The following is a 23837-nucleotide window of genomic DNA, read 5'->3' as shown; positions in this document are numbered from 1 at the left end:
AGACAGATAGACAAGATAGCTATAGATAGATAGATAGATAGATAGATAGATAGATAGATAGATAGGGCACATGATATATTAATGCTAGCAACGGATTTTTTTATATCCACAGGAATCATTTGACTACTAATCATTTGATTATTATGACAATTAATTTTTTATTCATATAGCACTTGAAACTATATCAGTGTATGTAGTCATACCCAGTGCTTTTTTCCATGGAGTACTCAAGAGCATGCAGTACCAGCACCTCTTTTTGTTGTTGACAAAGGGTGTGGCACTTACTGTAACAACTACATGGTGAGTACTGGCATCTATTTTTCTAGAAAAAAAGCACTGGTCATACCACATACAAGAAGGAGGAAAAGGGAAGGGGATGGAAAGGTCAACTTTTAATATTGCCCTTTAAAAGGGGGTGGGTGTTATTGGGTTGTTATTTTGATTATGTATTTTGTGGTTTTATATTTTGGATTTTATTCTGTGAACCGCCCCGAGACCTCTGGGTAGAGGGCAGTATATAAATTCAATAAATAATTATAATTATAATTTTAACTCTTTTAAACCAGGAGTCATGGTTAAGCTCTTTTCCCACTAACCGCAAGCTGTAGCTGAGTAGTGTACAGTATTGTGCAAGTCAACTCAGCATACCATATGGGAAGTTCTTAAATAGTTACCGTACCATAAATAATTATTTCTGCCAAAGAAACATCCCCAGAGGGAGATGAGGACAGAAGTGCCCAGTGTTGGTGTCAGGGGTCTGTGCTTGAAGGAAAGGTGTTTTGAGTGAAAAGGAGTTGAAAGAACAATTACAAGCCAAGCCAGTTTTTAAAATATACCACATATACAACCTGAAATACTAAGCAAGTGAGGCTTGCAAGACAGGCTATGTAGGAGAGCAGAAAAAGACTGTTTAAGCGTTGATTACTCAGTCAGGCAGTCTGTGGTCTTTCTTCACACCTAGGTAATAGCTTGAATATTTTCATCTTTTAACCTTTGAGTTAACTCTCTCAGAAGCTTTATTCGTTTTCTGTCTTTCAATGATAATAACCTACCTTTCTACAATTAATTAAAATGCAAGCTGTGTTAATGAGAAAAAACATAAACCACAACTAAAGTTAACCAAACAGAATTAGCATCATAAAAACCATATCAGCAATAGCAGAATATCAGACCAGCCTTTTGACTGCCATCATCTCAATATAGGAAAAACCATGTGTACACAAATAGGGCAGCTGCCATGTGTGTTAACTAATATTTGCATTTGTGGCAAAATAAGCTTGCTCTGCATTTTACAACTATTAGTATGCACTTCCCCTGCCCATGTAGAAAGATTATATCAATGTTATTGCATATGACATTGCCTCCAAGTACTCAATTACTAAAACTAAATTTTGATGTCAATGTCTTCAGCCACTAAGAAATAAAGATTTTTTTTAAGCATGCATTTTTTAATTATTTTTTTAAAGGCATAAAAGTAATCTATTTGAATCTGGTCACAAACATGGTTTATAACAAGATTTGAAAATGAAGTATTTTCCTATAATGAAAATGTGCCAGTCAGGCAGTCAGAACCAGAATTAACATACAGATAAATGTATTTTCACAGAATCACACAACTGGAAAAGCTAATGCCCATAAAATCTCCCATTTGTCTCAAGGCAAGTTCTCACCAAATCAGTCCCTCATATATAAATGCACATAAAGTAAGGCAATAATAATTTAGTCTTGTTCTCGGTCTCAAGAAGACAGAAGAAGCAAATAAGAGCACAGGAAGTACCTGGATCAATCTGACTAAAGTCCTATTTAGTCCAGCATTCTGTTCTCACAGCCTGGTTCACACATAATTCTAAACAATGGTTTATTAAGCTATGGTTTATTAAACCATGGCTTAGCATTGTATGTAAAGGCTGCCTGCAGCTTAACTATGGCATGCTTCCTGCCAACAAACCATAATCTGAAGTTGTGGTTTCTTGCTGAGAATAGTAGAGATAGTTACTATCCAACAACATGCACCACACACTTAAGCAGAGCCGTCAACTCTAGATGGTTTTGATAGCAATATATACTTTATCCACACACACGAAGAAAATAAATGTTTAAGTATTAAAGCTCTTGCCACATTTATTTTAAAAGAACTGATAGAGATGGATTGTAATTTCTTGCTTTAATTTAGAGGCAAACTAGATCATTAAACATAATGTGATTTTTCAGTCTTGAATTTCTCAAGCACAGATGTGACAGGCATTTTTTTGGGGGGGGATGGTGCAAAGCTGTCCTCCTAACACCTGTCAGGAGGAGGATGCCTGGATAGTGGTGGGGAGGGGGAGGACTGCATGGGTACCCTGGCAGAAGTGCTGCATTGGTTCCACTGGTGCACCCCTCCAATTCCAATCTCACCAGAACCCCGACCCACTCCTGGCACTGTCCAGGTACATAGAAGCAACAGCATCATCATGAAGATGGCTCTACAGAAGCACCCAACCAGCTGCTCTCGCTCAAGCACTAAGTTTAGAAAGGCATCTGAAAGTTATAAAAAGACACTTACCCCATGCCATATGGACTGCAGAAGGCAAGAACTTAACGCTTGGCTCACTGAAATCTGAAAGGCAATTAATTCTTCTGATATAATCCTAGAGTGCCTTAATTCATCGTGGGTTCTCTTCCGGTCAAGACAACTCCAAGCGACAGCTCCTATGTGCCCCGACGGTAAAGTTTTAACAATAGCTCTTGTTCCAGTATAGACCGATTTCTTAACCTCCTTATCATTTTTGCAAAATCTTCTGACTAATAAAGTGGAGCGCTCTTTCTTAGTACGAAAAGAATCTTCATCCATTTCTTCTCCGTGGCCTTCGTTGCAGTTTTGATAATGGCTCAAACTGGGCTTTGAAGGCAGTCTTCCAGTAATATTACCGCTAGAAAAATTGTGACCTGAGCATGCCATGTTGAGTTTTGGGGTTGTTCTTTCCAAATACAAATAGTTATCCACTGTAGTGCCATAGGAATCACACAACTGTTGTCCAGTTTTATTCCCACAGGTAGCTGGTAGTTCCACTGTTTTACAAGTGCAAGCTGCAGAAATATTGGTGCAATCATTATATGCCTGTACTGGCTGTAAGCATTCGTTCCAAATGAAGCTGTTGTGCAAGGTACACAAACTTTTTGAGATGTTCTTTCTCTCTTTAACATACTTGAAATCAGCACTCTCAGTTTCATTTTCATTTTTATTTACTGAGGACTGGCTTCTTAGTGGCTTCAACTCAACTTGAGATCCATCCATTTGTAACTGAATTTCAGCATACACAGTTCTTTCCAGTGAAGAAGGAATTCCAGTTTCTAAACATTTGTCTTTATTTGCAAAAGAGTCACATGCTTTATATAAGTGGTTATGTATAGTGTTGTTTTTGTAGCTTTTCTGTATAATGTCATAATTTATATTAAGAAACTCCACAGAAGCAGGGATACATATGCCTCTCTCCCAGGGTTTTCTGCTATCAGTCATTTCTTTCTCATGTGGTAAATAAAAACACTGAACAGCTTTTCTTCACGTTTTTGGAAGAGAGAGTTGTGTGCATCCAATTTCTTTGTACTTTCATAACTGGCATCTAGGGTGCTTTATCTTTATCGCCATTTCCTTTCTGGTGGACTGAAAACTCTGCCAAAGACCAAATGCAGACACTGCTGTCTCTCTTCAGAGAGCATCTTGAAACACAGGCTTCAGACACTACCCTGCTTTCCCTCAAATACTATGAATTACATCATAGCACTGAAAGAAAAGCAAAACACTGCTATATCTTCACAGCATACAACACAGCTGTATTATTAATGGCCTTCAGAATGCTGTTTATGGTGGATTGCCACATAATGCTTGAGTATTTGTTTGTAATAGCACAGTTTTCTTCTCTCACAAGCAAACACTTCCATCATAGGATATACCTATACCCCACCTTGTTTCTTGCTACATGCCTTGGAAGAGTAAGTTGGGGAGATGTAATTAATTGTTCCTTAGGCCACGGAACTTCCAGTTAATCAGTAGCCTGCAAAACAAAAAACAAAACCATATTTAATACACAGTGCCAGGTGTAACCTGCATATCCATAACGAAAGAGTATGAAGTGTATTAACAGATGTTTAATGGAAATGCAGAGCATCCTTAAGAATATATTCCATTGTGCTTTTGTTTATAGCTGAAGTTTTCCCTCCAAGCTTCCTTTGAGAGATTCAGAATATGTGGGATAAACAGACATGCAATCTACCACCCCAACCTTACCTCTTCAGACAGAATCTGATCAGGCACCATCCCATCCATTTATTTGCAGCTAAATTTGCAGGGAGGGATGCGGGTGGTGCTGTGGTCTAAACCACTGAGCCTCTTGGGCTTGCCGATCAGAAGGTTGGCAGTTCGAATCCCCATGATGGAGTGAGCTCCCATTGCTCGGCCCCAGCTTCTGCCAACCTAGCAGTTCGAAAGCACACCAAAAAGTGCAAGTAGATAAATAGGTACCGCTCCGGCGGGAAGGTAAACAGCATAGACAGTGTTTCTGTGCACTGCTCTGGTGTCGGTGTTCCATTGAGCCAGAAGCGGCTTAGTCATGCTGGCCACATGACCCAGAAAAACTGTCTGCAGACAAACGCCGGCTCCCTCAGCCTGAAAGTGAGATGAGCGCCACAACCCCAGAGTCGTCTGCGACTAGACTTAACTGTCAGGGGTCCTTTACCTTTTTTAAAATTTGCAGTCCCACAAGGTAGCCAAGACCTTCTACTTTCCACCAACCATATCTCCCTCCCCTCAAAGCCTTCCATTTTAGGAAACCCTTCTCTACAATATATTTCTGAGACAAGTGTGGAGGAAACAAAATGGGAATTAAAACAGCATTATCCAAAACTCTGTCAGCAGATGGGACGTTTGGATTAAAAAGCAACATCTTTCACCATCTAAACCAGAAATGGTTAGCCTTCAGGTGTTGTTCATATCAGGTCCAGACAGCATGGCCAACACTTAGGCATGGTGGGAGTTGCAGTCCAGCAACATCCTTCCCAATGGCTCTCCACTCCACAGGAAAGCTGCGAGGGCAGACCCAGAATCCCTGCTGCCCTTTGGCTGAACTTGGGTTGAACAGGTGAGATTATCCCCTCCTCCAACTCAAAGTTCCCACCATTCAGGGTCCTGCTCTGTTTCATCCTTTTCCTTTTGCATCAAAGCCTGCCAATCCAAGCCCGATCCCAATCCTGACAGCACTGCAGGACTCATGGCAGATTAAACTTTTTCATTACTTCTATCAAACAATTCACAGAAGCCTAAGACTACAAAATAAGGTGAGAGTCCTTTAGCCATCCAGCCAGCTCCTCCAAGGCCTTCGGATACATTTATTGTAGCTGCCCCAGGAAGAGAATGCTTTGGCCGGCACTGTCCTCTCATGGAGCTATCAAAGATCCTTTTCTTACTTGCTGTCTGCTTGGATTTAACTCAGACCAGACACTGGCCACTTCTCAGCTGCCTCAAGCTCTCATAGTTGGACAGAGGTTGTTATTTTAAGGGCTGGAATGCAAAGCAGAGAGCAAACACTACCAGGTATGGACAGAAGACTGGATCAAATTGATCACTTGCCTAAAGATCAATATAAAACCAGGGTGGGGCATGAATGTTTGCTTTGTAAACAGCAACCATAGAAGCTAAATCTAGTTTTGTCAACAGACTAGAAGAGTTTGTGTCAGATTGTAATGAGAAACAAGAGGAAAACCAGATGCTCTCTATTACTTTGTTTATTTACGGTAATCAAGCCAGCTTTCTATGTGCAAAGCAACAATGATATTCTACCGAATTAATGCATTGGTTTGATTCCCCCCCCCCCGATCATGGTAATCACTAGAGAGGTGAAACCATGAGCCAAGCCAAATCAAAATAAGTATTATATTGAACAGACATAAAGGTTGGGAGAATCTGGTCTGCATTTAGTACACATACAGATCTCTACCAACATAAATGGAATGTTTTGCTACACATATATCATAAAAGGTAAAAGGACCCCTGACAGTTAAGTCAAGTCGTGAATGACTCTGGAGTTGCAGCACTCATCTCACTTTACTGGCCAAGGGAGCCGACATTTGTCCGCAGACAGTTTTTCCAGGTCTTGTGGCCAGCATGACAAAGCCGCTTCTAGCAAAACCAAAGCAGCGTCGGAGCGGTACCTATTTACCTTCCCGTTGGAGCGGTACCTATTTATCTACTTGTACTTTGACATGCTTTCAAACTGCTAGGGTTGGCAGGTTTGCTAGCTGGGACCGAGCAACGGGAGCTCACCCCGTTGTGGGGATTCAAACCACCAACCTTCTGATCGGCAAGCCCTAGGTTCAGTGGTTTAGACCACAGCGCCACCCGTGTCCCTCACATATATCACAGCCTGTGTTAATTAATCTCAAATAAATACCGTACTCTGGCTCTGCAGTCCTAATCACTATCAGTTAGAATCCTGATTTTATATTAGAATCCTGATTTTCTTTTTTTAAGCATTATTAACATTTTAAACTACTTATATTATAACTGTCATAAGCACAAAAAGGAGGTTTGCACTAATGGAACTTGGAGCTACATAACAACCCTTTTGATAAAGGCATGGACATGCCTCTGTCTATCTCTTTCACATGGATATCAACATCTATTTTAGTGCAGTACCTGCTACTAACTTTCCCAAGGACTCAGTCCTCTACACTGCAGTAACTACATACAGAGGGATCACTAGGTATGTACAACAAACACAGGGTATGTACAACAAAGCTCTCTTTCTTCCCCAACCAAGCCACTGTGAGGAATCAGCCACCTCTGCTCACGCAACAAATGCAAAGCATGGAGACTTGCCATCACACCTAAACATCAGGTGCATTAAATGTCTGCTCACAAAGGATGTAAGGGAGAACTGCCTCTGTTATGTCTTATGCTCCACCTGCAAGTACTGCACCCACCATGGCCTGAATCAAGCCCCATAATTTCACAATGAAAGATTCAGAAGATATAATCTGGATTTGTTTAGAGCTGAAAGCACAATATCCCGTTAGTACAAGGGAAATGAATGTGAGGCAATGTGCAGGAAAAGGTTACTTTCATTAATACCATCACTAATCCAGTAAATAACAAAAGGGCTAATTTTGATACATCAGAGAAATGTAACGTGCTCCATGCCATCAGCAAAGCAAAAAAGACTGAGAGGAAACAGATTCAGCACGGATAAATCACATTAGATCAGAGGTCAAACAGCAGAAACAATATAAAATGATACATCATGGCAAACTGTCAGTATTCATGGTCACAAAATGTTACTCTTTACAATGAAAATTATAACATACAGCCATAAAGTGAATTTAAAATATCTAGAGTAATATTCAATATGGCATTTCTAAAATTGAATTGAATTAAAGGTGCAAATAAATCAAGGAAAGTGCTTTTGGGGTGGCATGTGCTGCACATGCTGTTTGAAAGAAGGGGAAAACAGGAAAGCTATTGGAGTAAGATTACGCCCATGCTGGGGTGTAGCAGCTGTGAATATGACGACACTTTTCTCAGGATGGGGAAAGTGGGGACAGCTACAGCTTGGAAAGCTTGTTGCCCAACTTATTGTACTTTAAAAGAAGCTCTCCATGCATCAATGTGTGAAACAACCAGGTCACATAACCTGACCAGCATGTTTACTGAAATTGGGCAGAACTAGATTACGGTTGTCAACACAATTGACACAAACACCCCATCAATGATGAGTTGTTTTGTTTTGCTTACTTAGGTGGTGAGTTGTTTTGTTTTGCTTACTTAGAGGTTTAGATTTCAAGTTTAGATTGCGAGTCCCATTTACCACATTGGAACTTACTTGTATGTAGACATACATAGGATTGCCCTGTAAGAGGCTGAACTAACTCGCTGGCCTTAGGCAAGCCATTCTCTGTCAACCCAAAATAGAAAACAACTTCCTTTCCATTGCACAGTAATGGCATTAAGAACTGCAAATGAAACCTATGCAGTTTTGCCATGGCTGAATGCTTCTTGGTTTGTGGCTTTTGCACATCGATATTGCGGAACGCTCTCCCGGCTGAAATAAGAGGGGGCCCATCTACACTGGCATTCTGCTGGCCCTTGAACATATACCTGTTTAGACAAGCTTTCCCCTGATCTCCTGACCTGAACTTTGGGTCTTATTATACCTAAGCACTACATTCTAGGTGTCTTTGCTGAAGGATGTTAATATCCTCAACATCTTCCATTGATTTCAAAGTGTGTAGATAATATAATAGAGAGCAACAGCAGGGAAACTCTGACCCCCAAAATAGAACTGGAGCTGGAGGGTGGGGGGCTATCAGCTGACTCATGTTAAGGAATGATAGGCTATAAAGTCCAGAGGCTAGCATCTTGGTAGAGAGAATCTAAGTATTAAATGTCAGGGGTCTATTGATAGAGTTGAAGAGTTATTTGCATGGCTGCATATTGAACAGTGAAGTACTCGGACTTAAGCAGAGCACTGAATAAGTACCCAAACTCACTGGGTTCAGTCCAGATGATGTTAGTTTAACTTATATATAAATAATAATAATAATAATAATAATAATAATAATAATAATAATAATAATAACAATAACAACAACAACAACAACAACAACAACAATAATAATAATAATAATAATTTATTATTTATACCCCGCCCATCTAGCTGAGTTTCCCCAGCCACTCTGGGCAGCTTCCAATCAAGTGTTAAAAACAATACAGCATTAAATATTTAAAACTTCCCTAAACAGGGAATATATCAATTAGAAATCAGTGGGAGTTAATGTCAACTAACTTTACTCAGGATCCAACCCATAAAGTGTAAAGAATCTGAATAATGTTTTGGATTGTGCCTGTCCTTGCTCAGGAAAAAACATCACTTTGGTTTTTCCACAGCTTGGTCATAATAAAGAATGCTGATTAATGAGCAGTTCGGGCAGCAGATCACCTCCATCACCTTTAAAAATAGTCAGCTTGCAGTCACCTGCAGAACAGGAGAAAGATGTGAAACTGGCTTCCCCGGTTTCTTGGGCTGAAGGGTCATGAAATCCCCAATGGAAGTAATTCAAACTAAACAGGGGGGGGGGGGGCGAGCTTAGCTCTCAAAGTCCACCTTTGTGTCTAGCCTGCAAAAAACTCTTATTATTTGGGGTCTGGTATTGCTGTCTATCTATTACAGTCTACTTGTTCTTGTTTCCCTATCCCAGCTGCACCTGGTCTATTGAAGGTAAAATAGAAATAATATTACAAGGATGATTCCAGTCTCTGTTACAAATTAAATTGACCGCATTGTAGAGCGCTGAAGTACTCCATCTCAAGCAAGTAGGGAGTATTATCCCCACCAGAAAAGAGCAAATGGATAGCCATTTACCGACTAAGAGATCTTCTTATTTTTTATTCTCTATTTTCATATTCCCACAAAGCATCTATGCAGAGCTCATCCTACTGCATATTCAAAACTGATTAAATATCTGTTACGGAATATTTATTCAACAGCATTCTTCTTCATTTATAAAGTAAGTACAGCTGAATTTCTGAGTCACGCACATAAAAGACAACTTCATTCCTTTTAATATGGTCAAAATCTGCTTTTTTCATGTATTTTAGTATTAATGGGAACCCTATTTAGAATGCCACAAATAATATTTGGTCAGCAAACAAGAACGGTGCTTACTTTAGCTTTGCCAATTACATCAGTCTCTGGGAAGAAGCCCACCTCAATAACTGACTCGTTCAGAGTGTGAAATCATTTGAAAGCTCTGTTACATTAAAGCAGGAAAACAGTCAAAATGGATTTTTATTTTTTTAAAACCATTCTTACTGCCTGATATTTTCTGGTTACTCATCAATATGGATAATTAGACAGTTTTCCTTAATTTAAAAAAAATGTCCTTGTTTTCAAGCGTATTATTTTATACTTGTCCCTAAATATCAGCTAATAACAGAGTTTAAAAGTTAGTGACCTACATTTTAATCCAATATAATGAATTCGGAGGAATAATTTGTAAGTTCCGGTTCAAAAGTGAAACATACCTTGTCAATGCAACAAAAACAGCTGAAAGTCTGTAAATTTTGATTAAAAAACCCAATTTGCAATGGGGGTCGAATAATTTCAATTGCAACTGTAGGAACAAGCTGTGAATAAACGATACATGTTATTTAGTTTCTTCACTGACATTTCATAGTGGTTCATGCTTGTTTTAATACTGTGTTACTATGTCAGGAGTTTTGAGGACAATACACGAAAATGTCACCATTTTTTCTTCACCCAAGAGTCTAGCTAAAGCCCCCCTTTGGAATTCTGTCCTCAGAATTCTGTTCTTCCACTAAACAATTCTCATAGGAATTCTGCTTCACAACCACTTTACTACCTGGTAGGTTGAGTACCTTGAGAGGGGAAAAGCAGCTGGGAAACAACCAACCATTCAGCGGTTCCTAGACTGCAGCTAGCAAGACAAAGAAGCCCACAGTCTGGTGACATTTTTGGACTATGCCCCATCTACATGATTACAAAACACCATGTTTAGAACAGTTTTGTAACTGTACTTTTCACAAAGAAAAGACCACTCACTGTGAGCTACGCTCTGGACATTTTGGATTTTTCCAGCCTTCAAGTTGCCATAGAACTCTTGTTTTTGTTCTAAACAAACTAACACAGCTATCCCCTCCCAGATTTTCCAGAATGCATACGAGAAGGGACTGGGGAAATTAATCAAAGGGCAAAGAATGCTGGAGAGAGCTGGGGGTTTCTGAAGTGCAGAGGGAAGGTGTCTAGGCAACTGGGGATGAGAATTGGTTTCTCTCTATAAATCTTGTAGGGAGGGGACAGGGGGGTTAATAATACAAGCCAGACACAAAGGAGGAGTCGGCGCTACAGTGAAAATATTTATTCAGAAAAAAACATGTCACAGCTTTCTAATTAGGACTGTAACTTGGCACTGATGTTAATCACTATAGATCAGTAGACATCACTACAGATTTTTTAGAATAATTCTCACAGCAAAATTCAGTCGGCCTCTCAAGTGACAGTCAAACTGAATCTTCAGTCAGTGCCAATGTCTACTTTATGTGAGAAACAATTGTATCACAATTCCTTGCAAGCAAAGAACTAAGAGTTCCGTCAGCTTTTGAAATGGCAGTCTCAGTAATATATTGATTAGCTGCTGAGAGCGGGCAATAAAGTGACCAGCTGAACAAATCAATAACAAAATTAGGTAATATTGTAAAAATAATATTGGCTGAGAGGCAATGACATAAAAGTTGAAACTTGGCTTAAAGAGAGGATGAAGAAGAAAATGGAAACAGTTTTATTATTTAAGAAATAGCAAGGTCTCAACCATACCCAAAATTAATTAATATACAATAGGGGCAGAGTCCTATTTCTAACTAGTTGAGAATTATAGCAACAGAGAATTTCTAAAACAAGGAATTTACCGTAGTTACAGGAGGGCTGGTTTGTTTTGCATACAGTGGTACTTCGGGTTACAAACTTAATTCGTTCTGGAGTTCCGTTCTTAACCTGAAACAGTTCTTAACCTGAGGCGCGCTTTCACTAATGGGGCCTCCCGCTGCCGCCGAACGATTTCTGTTCTCATCCTGGGGCAAAGTTCTCAACCCAAGGTACTACCGTACTTCCAGGTTAGCGGAGTTTGTAATCCAAAGTGTTTGTAACCCGAGGTACCACTGTATTTACTAGCATCAGCCTGGGTCTCTAGTTCCCAAGATTGGGTGGAAATTAGAAGGCAGGAGGGAGGGAATGATTACCCTTCCCACTAATTCTTCTCTACAATAGATGTATCAAGTTAATTTCCCCTTCAGGCAAATCTCAAGGCTGACTGGGGGAAATTGGGTAGGGAAGTGTTGCAAAGGAGAATCAGTTGGCAGGGAAGATTAAAAATGCCGCTTCCCATGTGTCATCTGTGAATGCCCCTTGCATTACAAGGCAAACATGGGTCTCTCTGTGCAACATTCCACAGGTATTATTATTCCAAACATTTGCATAAACCTGTCTTCAGCCAATATATAATCTCTGTAGTATCAACTGAACAGGGTTTACAGCATAGAAGTAATGCTATACTCCACCCAAAGTAGTTGTTGAACAAACAAACTTAGATGTGGTGCAAATAGGACTAGCAATGCAATCCTCTAGATGTCTACTTTAAAGTAAGTACTACTGAGTTCAAAAGTACTTACTCCTTGCTAGGTGTTTATAATATTGCAGCCTAACTGGCTCAATTTCATTTTAGACAAAATACAAGCCAGGCTTTATATCACTGAAATGTAAATGAAGCACCATGTAAAAAAACAAGACCATACTATTCGTGTCTACATTTCAGTCCATCAGTCAAGTTATCTCATGTACATTAGATGTTTTTGTTATAAGATATATACACAAACCTAAATTTGGCAGAGCTATATATTTGCAGCCTAGTATGCCAGTTGTTAGGGACGCGGGTGGCGCTGTGGGTAAAACCTCAGTGCCTAGGACTTGCCAATCGTATGGCCGGCGGTTCGAATCCCCACGGCGGGGTGAGCTCCCGTCGTTCGGTCCCAGCTCCTGCCCACCTAGCAGTTCGAAAGTACCCCTAAGTGCAAGTAGATAAATAGGTACTGCTTTCTAGCAGGAAGGTAAACGGCATTTCCGTGTGCTGCGCTGGTGCTGGCTCGCCAGATGCAGCTTCGTCATGCTGGCCACGTGACCCGGAAGTGTCTTCAGACGGCGCTGGCTCACGGCCTCTAGAGCGAGATGAGCACGCAACCCTAGAGTCAGACACGACTGGCCCGTACGGGCAGGGGTACCTTTACCTTTACCTATGTCAGTTGTTATGTTATCTGTCTTCTAAATATTTATGTTCACATTATTTCCATTTTTCTTTTAAATAAAAACTGTTGATAGAAAAATGCATCAATACAGAAACAATTACTGTTTTGTGAATGAAAGTTTCCCCTGACCTACTGAATTTCAAGTCCAAGTCCATGTATTTTATGAGATTTTATGAAATGTCAGCATTCCACAAGAATGACAACCCACTTGCCAAGAGAAGAACAATAAGTGATTACTCAAATTTCCTAGACTGATCTTCTACAGCTACTAGGGAATCATCTGGGTGGAAGTATACATAGGAAACATGAGGACTAGTAATAAAACAACCACTACCAAGATAAGGGCATACAGATGCTTGTTATAACAAGCATTCATTATATGAATTTACAGTGCTCTTTTGAAGGACTTTGGCTTTCCAAACAAGAGAACAGATTTTACTCTCCTGAAAGTGCATTTCTACATCTATTGTCAAGGCTAAGCTCTCACGCCATAAAGGCTCAGTTTTACTGTTTTGTCATTTAACTACTACAATGAAAACATTAGAGTAATCAGGGAATGGAACATAACTCATTTTGCAGACTGAGTTGCTGGCATCTCCAAATATAACTTCTCATCAGGAGATGAGGGGTTGAGAACCTGTGGCTCTTGAGCTGTTGTTTGACAACACCAGCTGATGACTGGCAATTAAATCCTGATACCTAAACTGTGGAATCCTGTTCCCAGTTCTCCAAGAATTCTCCAGGATTATAGATAAAAGGCTCTGAGATTACATCTGCAAGTTCCTTAGTAACCTTGTAGTTCCTCAGACCTTGGCGATCTCATTTAAAGTTGCTAGATGTTCCTTTACCACCTCTTTTTCTATCTTGGGCTGTAGCTCCCTCTCGACATCATTTATTCTATTATCACCAGTTTGGGCGCTGTATTCCTTTTGAGTGAAGACAGAAGCAAAACAGGTGTTAAGCTGTCCCTCCTTCTCTCTGTCACCCAATGCCATTATTCTGGCTTCTACACACAGAGGTCTGGCAACTTTTTTTGTTCTTCCTCTTGCTTCAAACATAGTAAAACGCCACCACCACCCATTTTATTATTTCTAACCTCTCTTGCAAGCCTGACCTTGTTCTGAGCTTTAGCCCACCTGACCTTCTCTGCAAATACTGGATGATCGTTTATATTTTTCCTTCATGATTTGCCCCTTTTTCATTTTTTATATCTGCCCCTTTTAAATCTCAGCTCAAGGCACAAAAACTTCTTCAGATGCCTCCCACTTTTCTTTCTTACTGGAATTGTTTGCACATTTCAGTTGTGCCTTCTCACCTTTAAGAAACTCCCATCTATTGTGGACTCCCTTCTCTGAGTATTTCTGACCATGGGATGCGACCCAGAAGTTCCTTAAGCTTTTTGAAAACAGCTTTTTGAAAGTCCAGAGTACACATCTGACTCATGCAATCAGCTTTTTTTACATTCACCCTTTTGCTCTACCAAACAAGATTCTCTACACCGTAAAATGATATTCAAGCAGAAAATTATTTAAATGCCGTCTGTTGATGCCCTGTCCTGGTATGAAGGGGAAGTTAGCCAACTAAGTCAATGGTGTGCTGTACTGTAGCAGAACTCTGAAGATTACTATACATAATTCACTTCAACAGCATTTTTGCTGTCCACAGTAGCACAGATGAAGACAAACATCGTGGGAGGAAACATCACACACCAGAGCACTGCTCCTGTCTGAAACAAACAGCAAAGTCCTCCAGCATTAAGCAAGGTCACAGGCAACTGGAGAATCATCTGTTAAAAAACGATGCTATTATTAGATGCAAGTTATGCAGCAGTTGTGCACAGGAGTAGAATTAAAACATTCTTCCAAGATAAATGCTTGAAATACTATTCAGTTATACACCTCTATGTCACCACAGGAACTATTCATGTTTTACTATCAAAATAAATAAATGAACAAGAACTTGGTCCATTAACTACCCATAATGATTGGCAACTCTGTTAAGGTAAAGTGCACACCTTTGGATCCTAAGAAAAGTCAGCTTAAGGCATGGTAGAGGGGAGGGGAGAGGAAGACTTCCTTCTGCAAACCTCCTTAAGTTAATTTATCTTGGAATCCAAGTCGTTACATGTAAACTACTTCAATTCTGTGCAAGTCGGTTGGATGCATAATCCAACGCACATGAGTTACATCTGGGAATATATGATCTCCCCAGCACAGGCACTGCAACGTGGACCTGCTTGACTCCAGTGGTGAGGGCTGGACTGGCACGGTGGGCTTCAGTCACCCTCTGAGCTCCACCCCTGCCCATGCACACGTACCTGCCTGGCGATGGCAAACAACACTACGACGCCACTTCCCTGCATCAGGGTAAAAGGTACTAGCCCACCTCTTTGCTATCAAAGCTTCTAATTGCATTGGGGGGGTGTTTACAAAGAAAAAAGAGAGACTTGTTCAAACGTAACCTGCAGCCTAAAGTGGTACAGTACACTCTAGTGCAGGGGTAGGCAACCTAAGGCCCGTGGGCTGGATGCGGCCCAATCGCCTTCTCAATCCGGCCCAAAGACGGCCTGGGAATCAGCATGTTTTTACATGAGTAGAATGTATCCTTTTATTTAAAATGAATCTCTGGATTATTTGTGGGGCCTGCCTGGTGTTTTTACATGGGTAGAATGTGTGCTTTTATTTAAAATGGATCTCTGGGTTATTTGTGGGGCATAGGAATTCACTCACTTCCCCCCCCCCCTCAAAATATAGTCCGGCCCACCACATGGTCTGAGGGACGGTAGACTGGCCCACGGCTGAAAAAGGTTGCTGACCCCTGCTCTAGTGCAACACATTGTACTTATTTTTAATGGTAATGAAGTGAAAAAAGAAATTATGCTCAGAAAAGACGGTTAACACAGTCAGGGGTAGAGGAAGGGGGTGTGGTGGGTGCGGGCCGCCCCAGGTGTCACCACTGAGATGGGTGACAAAATATTGGGTGCCACTCACCGCGGGGCCTGCACTGTGCCGGAGCCACACATCTCTCCTGGGTGGCTCCATGCTGCCCAAACGGTCTGCTGCCTCCCCACCCAGCTGTAGGGCAGCAGAGTGGAAGGAGGCAGACAGACTCTGGTGCGCCTTGCCCCTGTGGTGCGCCTCGCCCCTATGGCGGCTCACTCCTCCCTTGCCCCACTCCTATGGGCGGTTCGCCCCACCCCTATGGGTGCGCCGCCCCAGGCGCCCGAGCAGCTTCCTCCGCCGCTGAACACAGTCTATTGTTGGGCAAAATTAGTATTGTGAATTCCCAACCTAGGAAATATTATTTGCACAAGCTTTTTGCAGCAAACACCACATGACACCGACTCTTGCGCTTGTATGCCGAGTACTCAGTCAGTCACACCCTTAACATACATAAGTACAAGTACAGGACAGAACTAAACTTGAACTGAAAGTAGAATTTCTCTCTGCAACGATAAGTGTTCTAACCCCAACACTTTTAATACAGCAATTTGAAAACCATTGAAACCATTGCAGCTTTTTTTAAATGTGAAAAAACATACACATTACTGCCTATTTTGTGCCTAGAAAAACTTTCAGTCTTCATGGGCTGTTTATTTAAAACATCAGGCTCATTAGTGAAACAAAGGGCACAATCCAGATAAAGTTATTAAAGGGATTTAAATAAGCTCACATTTCTCTGAATTGCAGCCCAATATAGTAAGTAAACAATCATACTACTATAGAGTTAGAAGGGACCACGAGGGTCATCCAGTCCAACAGCCCACAATGCAGAAATCTTTTCCCCAAAAAATGTGGGGTTTGTATTTATGATGGACCATCACCTGGGGGGGGGGAGATTATATTAGCTTTTGAGATGTATGTCCAGTGGAACAGGAATGCTAAAGATGAGTATATGGGGTTTTTGTTGTTGTTTTAATAGCATATCTTTACTGAATGTGTGAAGTAGTAATTCCTCCTTGTGTGTAGTAATGTGGGAAGACAGTATACAAACTGAAAGTGAAATGAAATGATGTCCCACCAGAATCTTGTCTGGTTAAATTAAATAGCAGTTTTTCCTGAAGCATTATTACATAGCAGTTTACCAACAAGGAAGGGCAAAGGGGGGGGGATCTGTCCAGAAAACCACAGGACAAAGTGGTGGTCCTGGCACTAGTCCTGTAAAACGTCCCCTTATGTTGTGGTAGCCACAAGTTTGAGAAAATACCCAAACTATAGCCACTATTTTTCAATACTTTAAATGTTTTTTTCAAAAAGCAGATTAGCTACATTTTTAATACACTCCAACTACCCTTTCAGACTTAGTGTGTAGTTTTCCACCCTTGCAACATATGGGTGAAGTGAGGTTACTAATCTACTTTAAGTACTGTGAACGTGGAACAGATTTACCATCACAGTATTCATGGGTATATGACCTCGTGTTGGGGTTCAACAACCTCCAATGATGAAGAGCAATGGCAACGGGACTCTCCAGCAGATGTCCAAAATTCCTAATGGTCTCAGTGAGCCATCAAAACTGAATAGCCCTTTCCCAGTACGAAAGGCCCCCACGGCAGCTACCTAGGTTCCTAGCCAATTCTCATACACTTTCCTATCTCCCCCAGGGCCACAAAAGCAGAGGTGATGGCAAGTCAGGCAGGAACTTCAGAGATACCAGTGTGAGGCTACTCACAAGGAGCACATAGAAACCCCTGATCGGATCAGGGCCTGACTGAGAGCCAGGAAGCATGGAGCCTTCAGCTCCTATAGCCCTTACAGTCTGTGCTGCTTCATTGCTGAAGCAAAAGTTGCATCACCGCCTCCCACCACCACCACATAAATTCCAGTTCCAATGTGAAAATTGACACTTTGTTTGTAATGTCAATTCACTTTTACCTTGTTTATTTTGTTTTTGTTCTTATGTTTCTTGTCTTTTGTTCTTGAGTTTATCTTGCATTTCTGTGCTGTAAACCACCCCGAGATCAACAAATGAAGGGTGGAATACAAATAAATACTACTAATAAAAAACAATTAACTACCATCATACCATCTTCTTTACAAGGCATTTAAGGTGGCATGTTCAAAATCATTGTATTGTGGGCCGATTTATGAGATAGACTAAAATGAAATATAGTCTCAATGCCTATACTGTGAGGAGAGAAGAAGGGTTGTGGGAACGTAGGTGGTTATGTGTTTCATTTTTAGCTTTGAGTGAATAGGTGCAAGTACAGTGGTATCTCGGGTTAAGTACTTAATTCGTTCTGGAGGTCTGTTCTTAACCTGAAACTGTTCTTAACCTGAAGCACCACTTTAGCTAATGGGGACTTCCACTGCCGTTGCACGATTTCTGTTCTCATCCTGAGGTAAAGTTCTTAACCCGAGGTACTATTTCTGGGTTAGTGGAGTCTGTAACCTGAAACGTATGTAACCTGAAACGTATGTAACCTGAAGCGTATGTAACCTGAGGTACCACTGTATTGTAAAACTGAAAACTGTCTTGGGTACCTTGGCAAAAAGGTTGCACTGTATATAAAGCCTGATGATGATGATGATGCATTTCACATCCAAGTGGAGATCTGAACCCAAGGTCTCTCCAGACCGAATCCAGTAGAGAGAAGTTTCTTACTTTTCCTGAAAAAGCCTGAAGGAAAGCTTTTTTGAAACTTTTGACTCATTCTTTATGATCAGTAGGACAAAAAAAGCATCATGCTCCCATACAGAAATGAAGAAATAGCTTAGTCAGGCCACAAATTTAGAGGCGGTGTGAGGAAGAGATGGTGGCCAACCCCACAACAACTAGCTCTCAAAAAGGCCTGGGAACTTCGTAGAGCTGAGGGTAGTTTTCAGCATGGGAAGAAAAGGAACATTTTTCGGGAAACTAAAAGCAAACAACGGCCTAGTTTAAAACCAGTTTAAAACTACTTCTTCCTGTGTGTGTGTGTGTGTGTGTGTGTGTGGGCGCGCGCGCGTATGTGGTGACAAATTCAAGTGGAGATCTTAGCTTCACAGCAAAAAACAAACAAACGTTGATTATTGGGAACCTTAAAGACCAGAAGTGAAGGTCACAACAAACCTGTTAGTGCTCCAAATCCTATTCTAAAGCGAAGGCTATTCAGGGTCACAATGGATTTTACTTCTCTTTTTCTCACGTGTATGTGGGTGCAGAATATGACATTTTGACACAACTGCTTGCTACCTGAAGCCCTAGGGCATTCATTTCTGCTTGCTTCTAAGTAAACACAGGATCATAGAATCATAAGAGTTGGAAGGGATCCTGAGGAGCATCTAGTCCGACCCCCTGCAATGCAGGAATCTCAACTAGATCATATATCACAGCCATCCAACCTCTGCTTAGATTAAGTCTGCAACCTTGATGTTATCAGCACCATGCTGAGTCTAACCAAGTGAGCTATTCAGACTGACAGTGTAAAGAGGCACCAAGCATGCTTAGTTGTATACCTGGGGGGTGGGGGTGGCCATTTTGTGTGCACTTTTTGCCTTGTTAGTACCAAAACCATCTCAAACACCACACTAGTTTGGGTAACTTAGACATAAGTTTGGAGGGAAATCTGGAGTGTATTCACATCAGTGTATTCAAGTAGATTTATGCAAGAGATGCTCCTTCAGGAATCCCAGCCCATCTAGGACCTCAAAGCAGCGTTTCCACTTAACAAGTCCCATGAGCAGAGCACTAATATATTTACATACCCAATATAGAATTGGTGTTTCTAGGGCAGACGTTCTGATTTCTAGGACGTGTGGAACCAATACACATTTCATTATAGAAGCTAAACATTAATTGTTAACACCAGTAAGGGCATTGCTGCACAAAAGGTGTCCCAAGCTTGTATTGGTTGCACACTAAAGACACCAAAAAGAGCAGCATTTATTTTTTTAGTTATCTAGCAATTTTATTTTCAAGGGAGCATTTGGATCTTCAATCTTAGTGTCTAATCAGAACATAAAGATAACATTAAAAGGTAAATAACTTTCACAGTTTTTTTTCCTTGTACATCCATTCTCAGGAAGGGTTTTGTGCAACTCACAAACCAGTAAGGCTTTAGCTGAGGGGTGGGAAATGTGTGGGTCTCTAGGCAGAGGCATACCCTAGGGTCCCTTGCACCCTCGGAAGGGAGATGTTTCAGCATGCGCCCCCCCATCACTTTACTGCAATAGCCACATTAGAAATTACTACATTTTACGAGGTCCAAGTACTCAAAGCATCAGGAGTCAAGGCAAGGTGAGGAGGAGGAAGGGCAAAAAATCCCACACACCTTATGTGCAAGGATGGAAAGATTCTCCCATGTTTGATCTCACAATAATAGTGGCATGTCACCATACACATATACATAATACACTCCAGTAGTCTGCCTTCATACCGTTTTGCCTTTTCTCCTATCGCTCAGCTCCCAGCTCTTGTCTAAATTCAAGACCTTACATAGATAACTGAAGACATATTGGGGGTGATTTTTGCACCCCTTCTGGGTCTGCACTCCACTCCCAGCGAGGGCCAATTTTGCCAACCCCTAGATATGCACTGGGTGGCAGGGCTATCCGATCCAATCATGGACCATCACCTTTCATGAGCACTGAACACCTACATAAGGCTATCAAAGTGCAGGCCAGACATTTGCTTTTTAATAATTACAAAGTGTTTCAGTATTGGAGTTCTAACAGTGGGAAAGATCAGTAGAGTTTTCAAATAATTTTCAAGACTCACACTTTCCATTTTCAAGGCTGAAACAATATGCAACTAAAATGACTTAATACCATGACCTCACTCGGAGCTATCCAATTTATAAAAAAATAAATTTATTTCTTGTGTTTAAAATCCTCTTTTTTTAAACATCCAGCCACAGGAAAAGTTCTGTGCAATTCAAAACAGAAATCAATATTCCATTGTGAACGTTGGCTTTAATGACTAAGCTTGTTAATTTTGTTATGGTGGACCACAGGATTTTGGACCCCCTGGTTATACTGAAAATTAGCGGAAAATAAGTGAGCAAGATGGGAAGACCTGAGCATCTTTCATAGCCAACGGCATCTCCCACATTTTAAAATACTGCACATCCTACCCTAGTACAAACCTCAACAGTATCAACTAATGTAGAAGGAGAGTATTGCCCATTGGAACGCCTCTGAAGGACAACTTTGAGGGAAGAGATAGGGGCTGTATGCAACACCTGGGATTCACGAATGTATGATGCAAGAAACTGATGCTGAGAAATCATACCAGCAGCCAAACGTCTTCATCCTTTCATCCGCCATTCATCATTTCCCCCTCTTTTCCTACACAGTCACTCAGCGCAGGGAGAGGTGGGTGTAATTGGAGGAGGAGGAGGAGGAGGAGGAGGAGGAGGAGGAGGAGGAGGAGAAGAAGAAGAAGAAGAAGAAGAAGAAGAAGAAGAAGAAGAAGAAGAAGAAGAAGAAAGCAGCGAGAAAAGGAACCCTTTTCTCCTCCCCTTAGGAAATCTTCAAAGACTATCACACCACGTCGGGAAAGATTAGCATCCTTACCCTGAGACAGCCGGTCCTCCTCCCTCTCCCCCTTTTTTGCAGGCGACGATTCCACATCTATTGAAAGGTGACAAAACCTTTCAAACAGACAAACAGAGCTGCCCTTAAAGCGACCCTGCAGGCCAAGGGATGGAAAGGAGTCTGCTTCCTTCCTCTTGTTCTCCACTTTGGTCACTGAATAATCGGGGGTGCGGGAAGCCCTTTCTAAAGGGAGTTCGTTCGTTCATTCATTCATTCTGTCCTCCCACCTCCGCCTCCCTAGCAGGGACCGCCTGGGAGCGAGCCCTTTTCATTGTGAAATCAAGTGCCTTCCCACGGGACGGAAGGGATTTCCCTTCTCCGCCCAACCGCACACCTGCCAGGTGGTGGTGGAGATTAGTATCTGCCACGGCAGGCAGAGCCAGGCCAGGCAGCTAAGCACCTGCGCAAAGCTTTCCTTCGTTGGGAACTTTTACACGTGTGCACGCACATACACGTGTACTCCCCTCGTTGGACTGCAGAGTCAGAAGCTCCGCCGCTGCCTCTGTTGCCGTTTCTTCCGACGCATCAGTCTCCAGCAGCCAGTCTGCACTGTGCACACTTGTCTCGTATTTCCCTCGGTCCATCCAGGTCTATTACAATGTGCCCCTCTAAGGTTTCAGTTCCGGGAGGCAACTCTCCCCCGCCTCCTCCGGCTCGAAAAGAGTGGCAGGGATACCTTTGGAGGGCTCACAGCTCAGCACCTCGATGCACTCATCGGATTTTGCCCGGGATCTTGCAAACTGGGTCTCGTGTGTGCGTTTGCACGCGCGCGGGGAGTCCCGAGTTCTTTAATGCCCTGGATCTGTAATGAGCAGAGTGGTCGAAGATAACTCACAAAAGATCTGGTGTCTTTTGTGTGTTAAATCAATCCAATAATCAACACTTGCAGAACAGGGGAGGATCAGATTTTTGTTTGTTTGTTTTGGAGCGGGGCGCTAAAAAACCAAGCAGAAAAGAAACCGCTGATTCCCCTCCAAGTTTCCAAGTCATCCTCTTACCTTCGAGGCGCGGGAGGCTTGCCTTTCGGAGTCCCGATCCGTCGTTCTCAGTGAACGGCGAGCAGATCCCCACATCTTTGCAGGCAAGGACCTGGTCCTGAGCCATCGCGTCCACCTTTCATCTCCTCCCTCCCACCCCCAACCCACCTCGTCCCCCGATTGTGTATGCGGACTCAGGAGAGGAGAGGAGGAGATCGGCTGATCTGCCGCTTCTGGACGAGGAGTTGGCTGCCTCGCTCTCTCGTGTGTGTGTCGAGTGAGTCCCCGCTGCTGCCTCACTGCATTGGAATGTCTGAGCTGACTGGGCTTCCAGGGCTCAATGAGCGAGCCGAGCTGCCGCGCTCAGACCTTGTGGAGCTCTTAATTCACTTCCAAGCCCTGCCAACAGTTTTACACAAGGTGCCTTTTTTACACCCTGCTTTCTCTGTCCAGTGAAAAAATGCAGGCTATCGCAGTGGAAACAATGGCTCGATTCAGGACTTTGTTCAGAAGTGGAGCGCGCAGCCTCGGCCCTGTACCCTGCTGCCAGCTATTATCTATGGGAAGAAAGGCAGTAAACTGAAAGGGCTCTTTGGGGAGGGGGCAGTGTGTGTGTTTGCGGGGGGGGGAGAGATATTGTGAAGTTTCCATCTGTTTTTTGGAAAACTACCATTTGACTGGACTGGACATCTTTGCATGCAAAAGATCACACACACACCCCAAGCCAAACAAGGAAATTTTTTGGAACATTAATTTCTCAAGTTGAGAAGCAAAAGTTGGCCGAAGGCAGCGGACCATTTTATTCTGGACTTTTATATACGAAGAGCATGGCAATTTTCATAATTATGGTATGTGGAGACCATATCCCAGAACTGGGCTGTAAAACTTGCAGTTAATTTACTACATTCTCTTCCAGTATCAGGAACACATCATCACTTTAAAAAAAAGAAAAAGTGGGGTGGGTCTGAACTTTTACAATTCCCTTTTACTGCTGTGCATCAGCCATATACCAAAACATATTCTGAATACACTAGGCATGGTTACTTTATTCAGAAACCATATTGCACCTCTCTACACTGCAGTTTGAGCAAAACTACAGTATTTTCTGTCTTATGAAGCCATTTAGTCTGAGATGGGTTGGGAATAGTTCTTAAATGTTGTACAGATGGGATACAAATCAAAGGTTAGTAGCGTTTTATTAGTGCTGTGGCAATAACATTTACAAGTTAATATAATATTTAAGTGGAGGAAAATAAAGGACAGTGCCCAGCTTTTAACAGTTAAAGCACTTTTAAAGTTGTGTTGACTTTAACAGGATAAATTTAAGCACATGCTTAACTCCCACTGAAACCAAAGGAAATGATAATTTCCATATGGACTACTAACTAGCAGGGGACTTAAGTGTGTCCAGACCATTGCAAAGAGCTGCTCATGCGTAATACCAGAAGAGCATTGCTATGCTCCTTTCTTGATATTTTTATTAAAGGGTTACCGCTTTTG

General features: G+C 41.9%; 1 protein-coding gene across 3 annotated transcripts in view; it reads right to left on the bottom strand.

Moving 5' to 3' along the window:
* PLCE1 (phospholipase C epsilon 1) overlaps nucleotides 1-23837 on the bottom strand; it is a 135140-nt gene that overhangs the window by 102157 nt on the left and 9146 nt on the right. The window contains exons 1-2 of one of the 3 annotated variants that reach the window (XM_081189544.1): nucleotides 22359-22760; nucleotides 2546-4034 (exon numbers count right to left, since the gene is read on the bottom strand). In XM_081189544.1, coding sequence (XP_081045670.1) covers nucleotides 2546-3499 — 954 coding nt within the window. In that variant the 5' untranslated portion in view covers nucleotides 3500-4034; nucleotides 22359-22760. Of the gene's footprint in view, nucleotides 1-2545; nucleotides 4035-22358; nucleotides 22761-23837 lie in introns of those variants that run through there. The other 2 variants (XM_081189546.1, XM_081189545.1) reach the window with 2 other exon arrangements.

This window comes from Podarcis bocagei (genome assembly GCF_964188305.1).
Source record: "Podarcis bocagei genome assembly, chromosome: 4".
Classification (NCBI taxonomy): Eukaryota; Metazoa; Chordata; class Lepidosauria; order Squamata; family Lacertidae; genus Podarcis; species Podarcis bocagei.
Note: the sequence above shows the minus strand (reverse complement) of the source record. Positions and strands in the feature narration are given on the sequence as shown.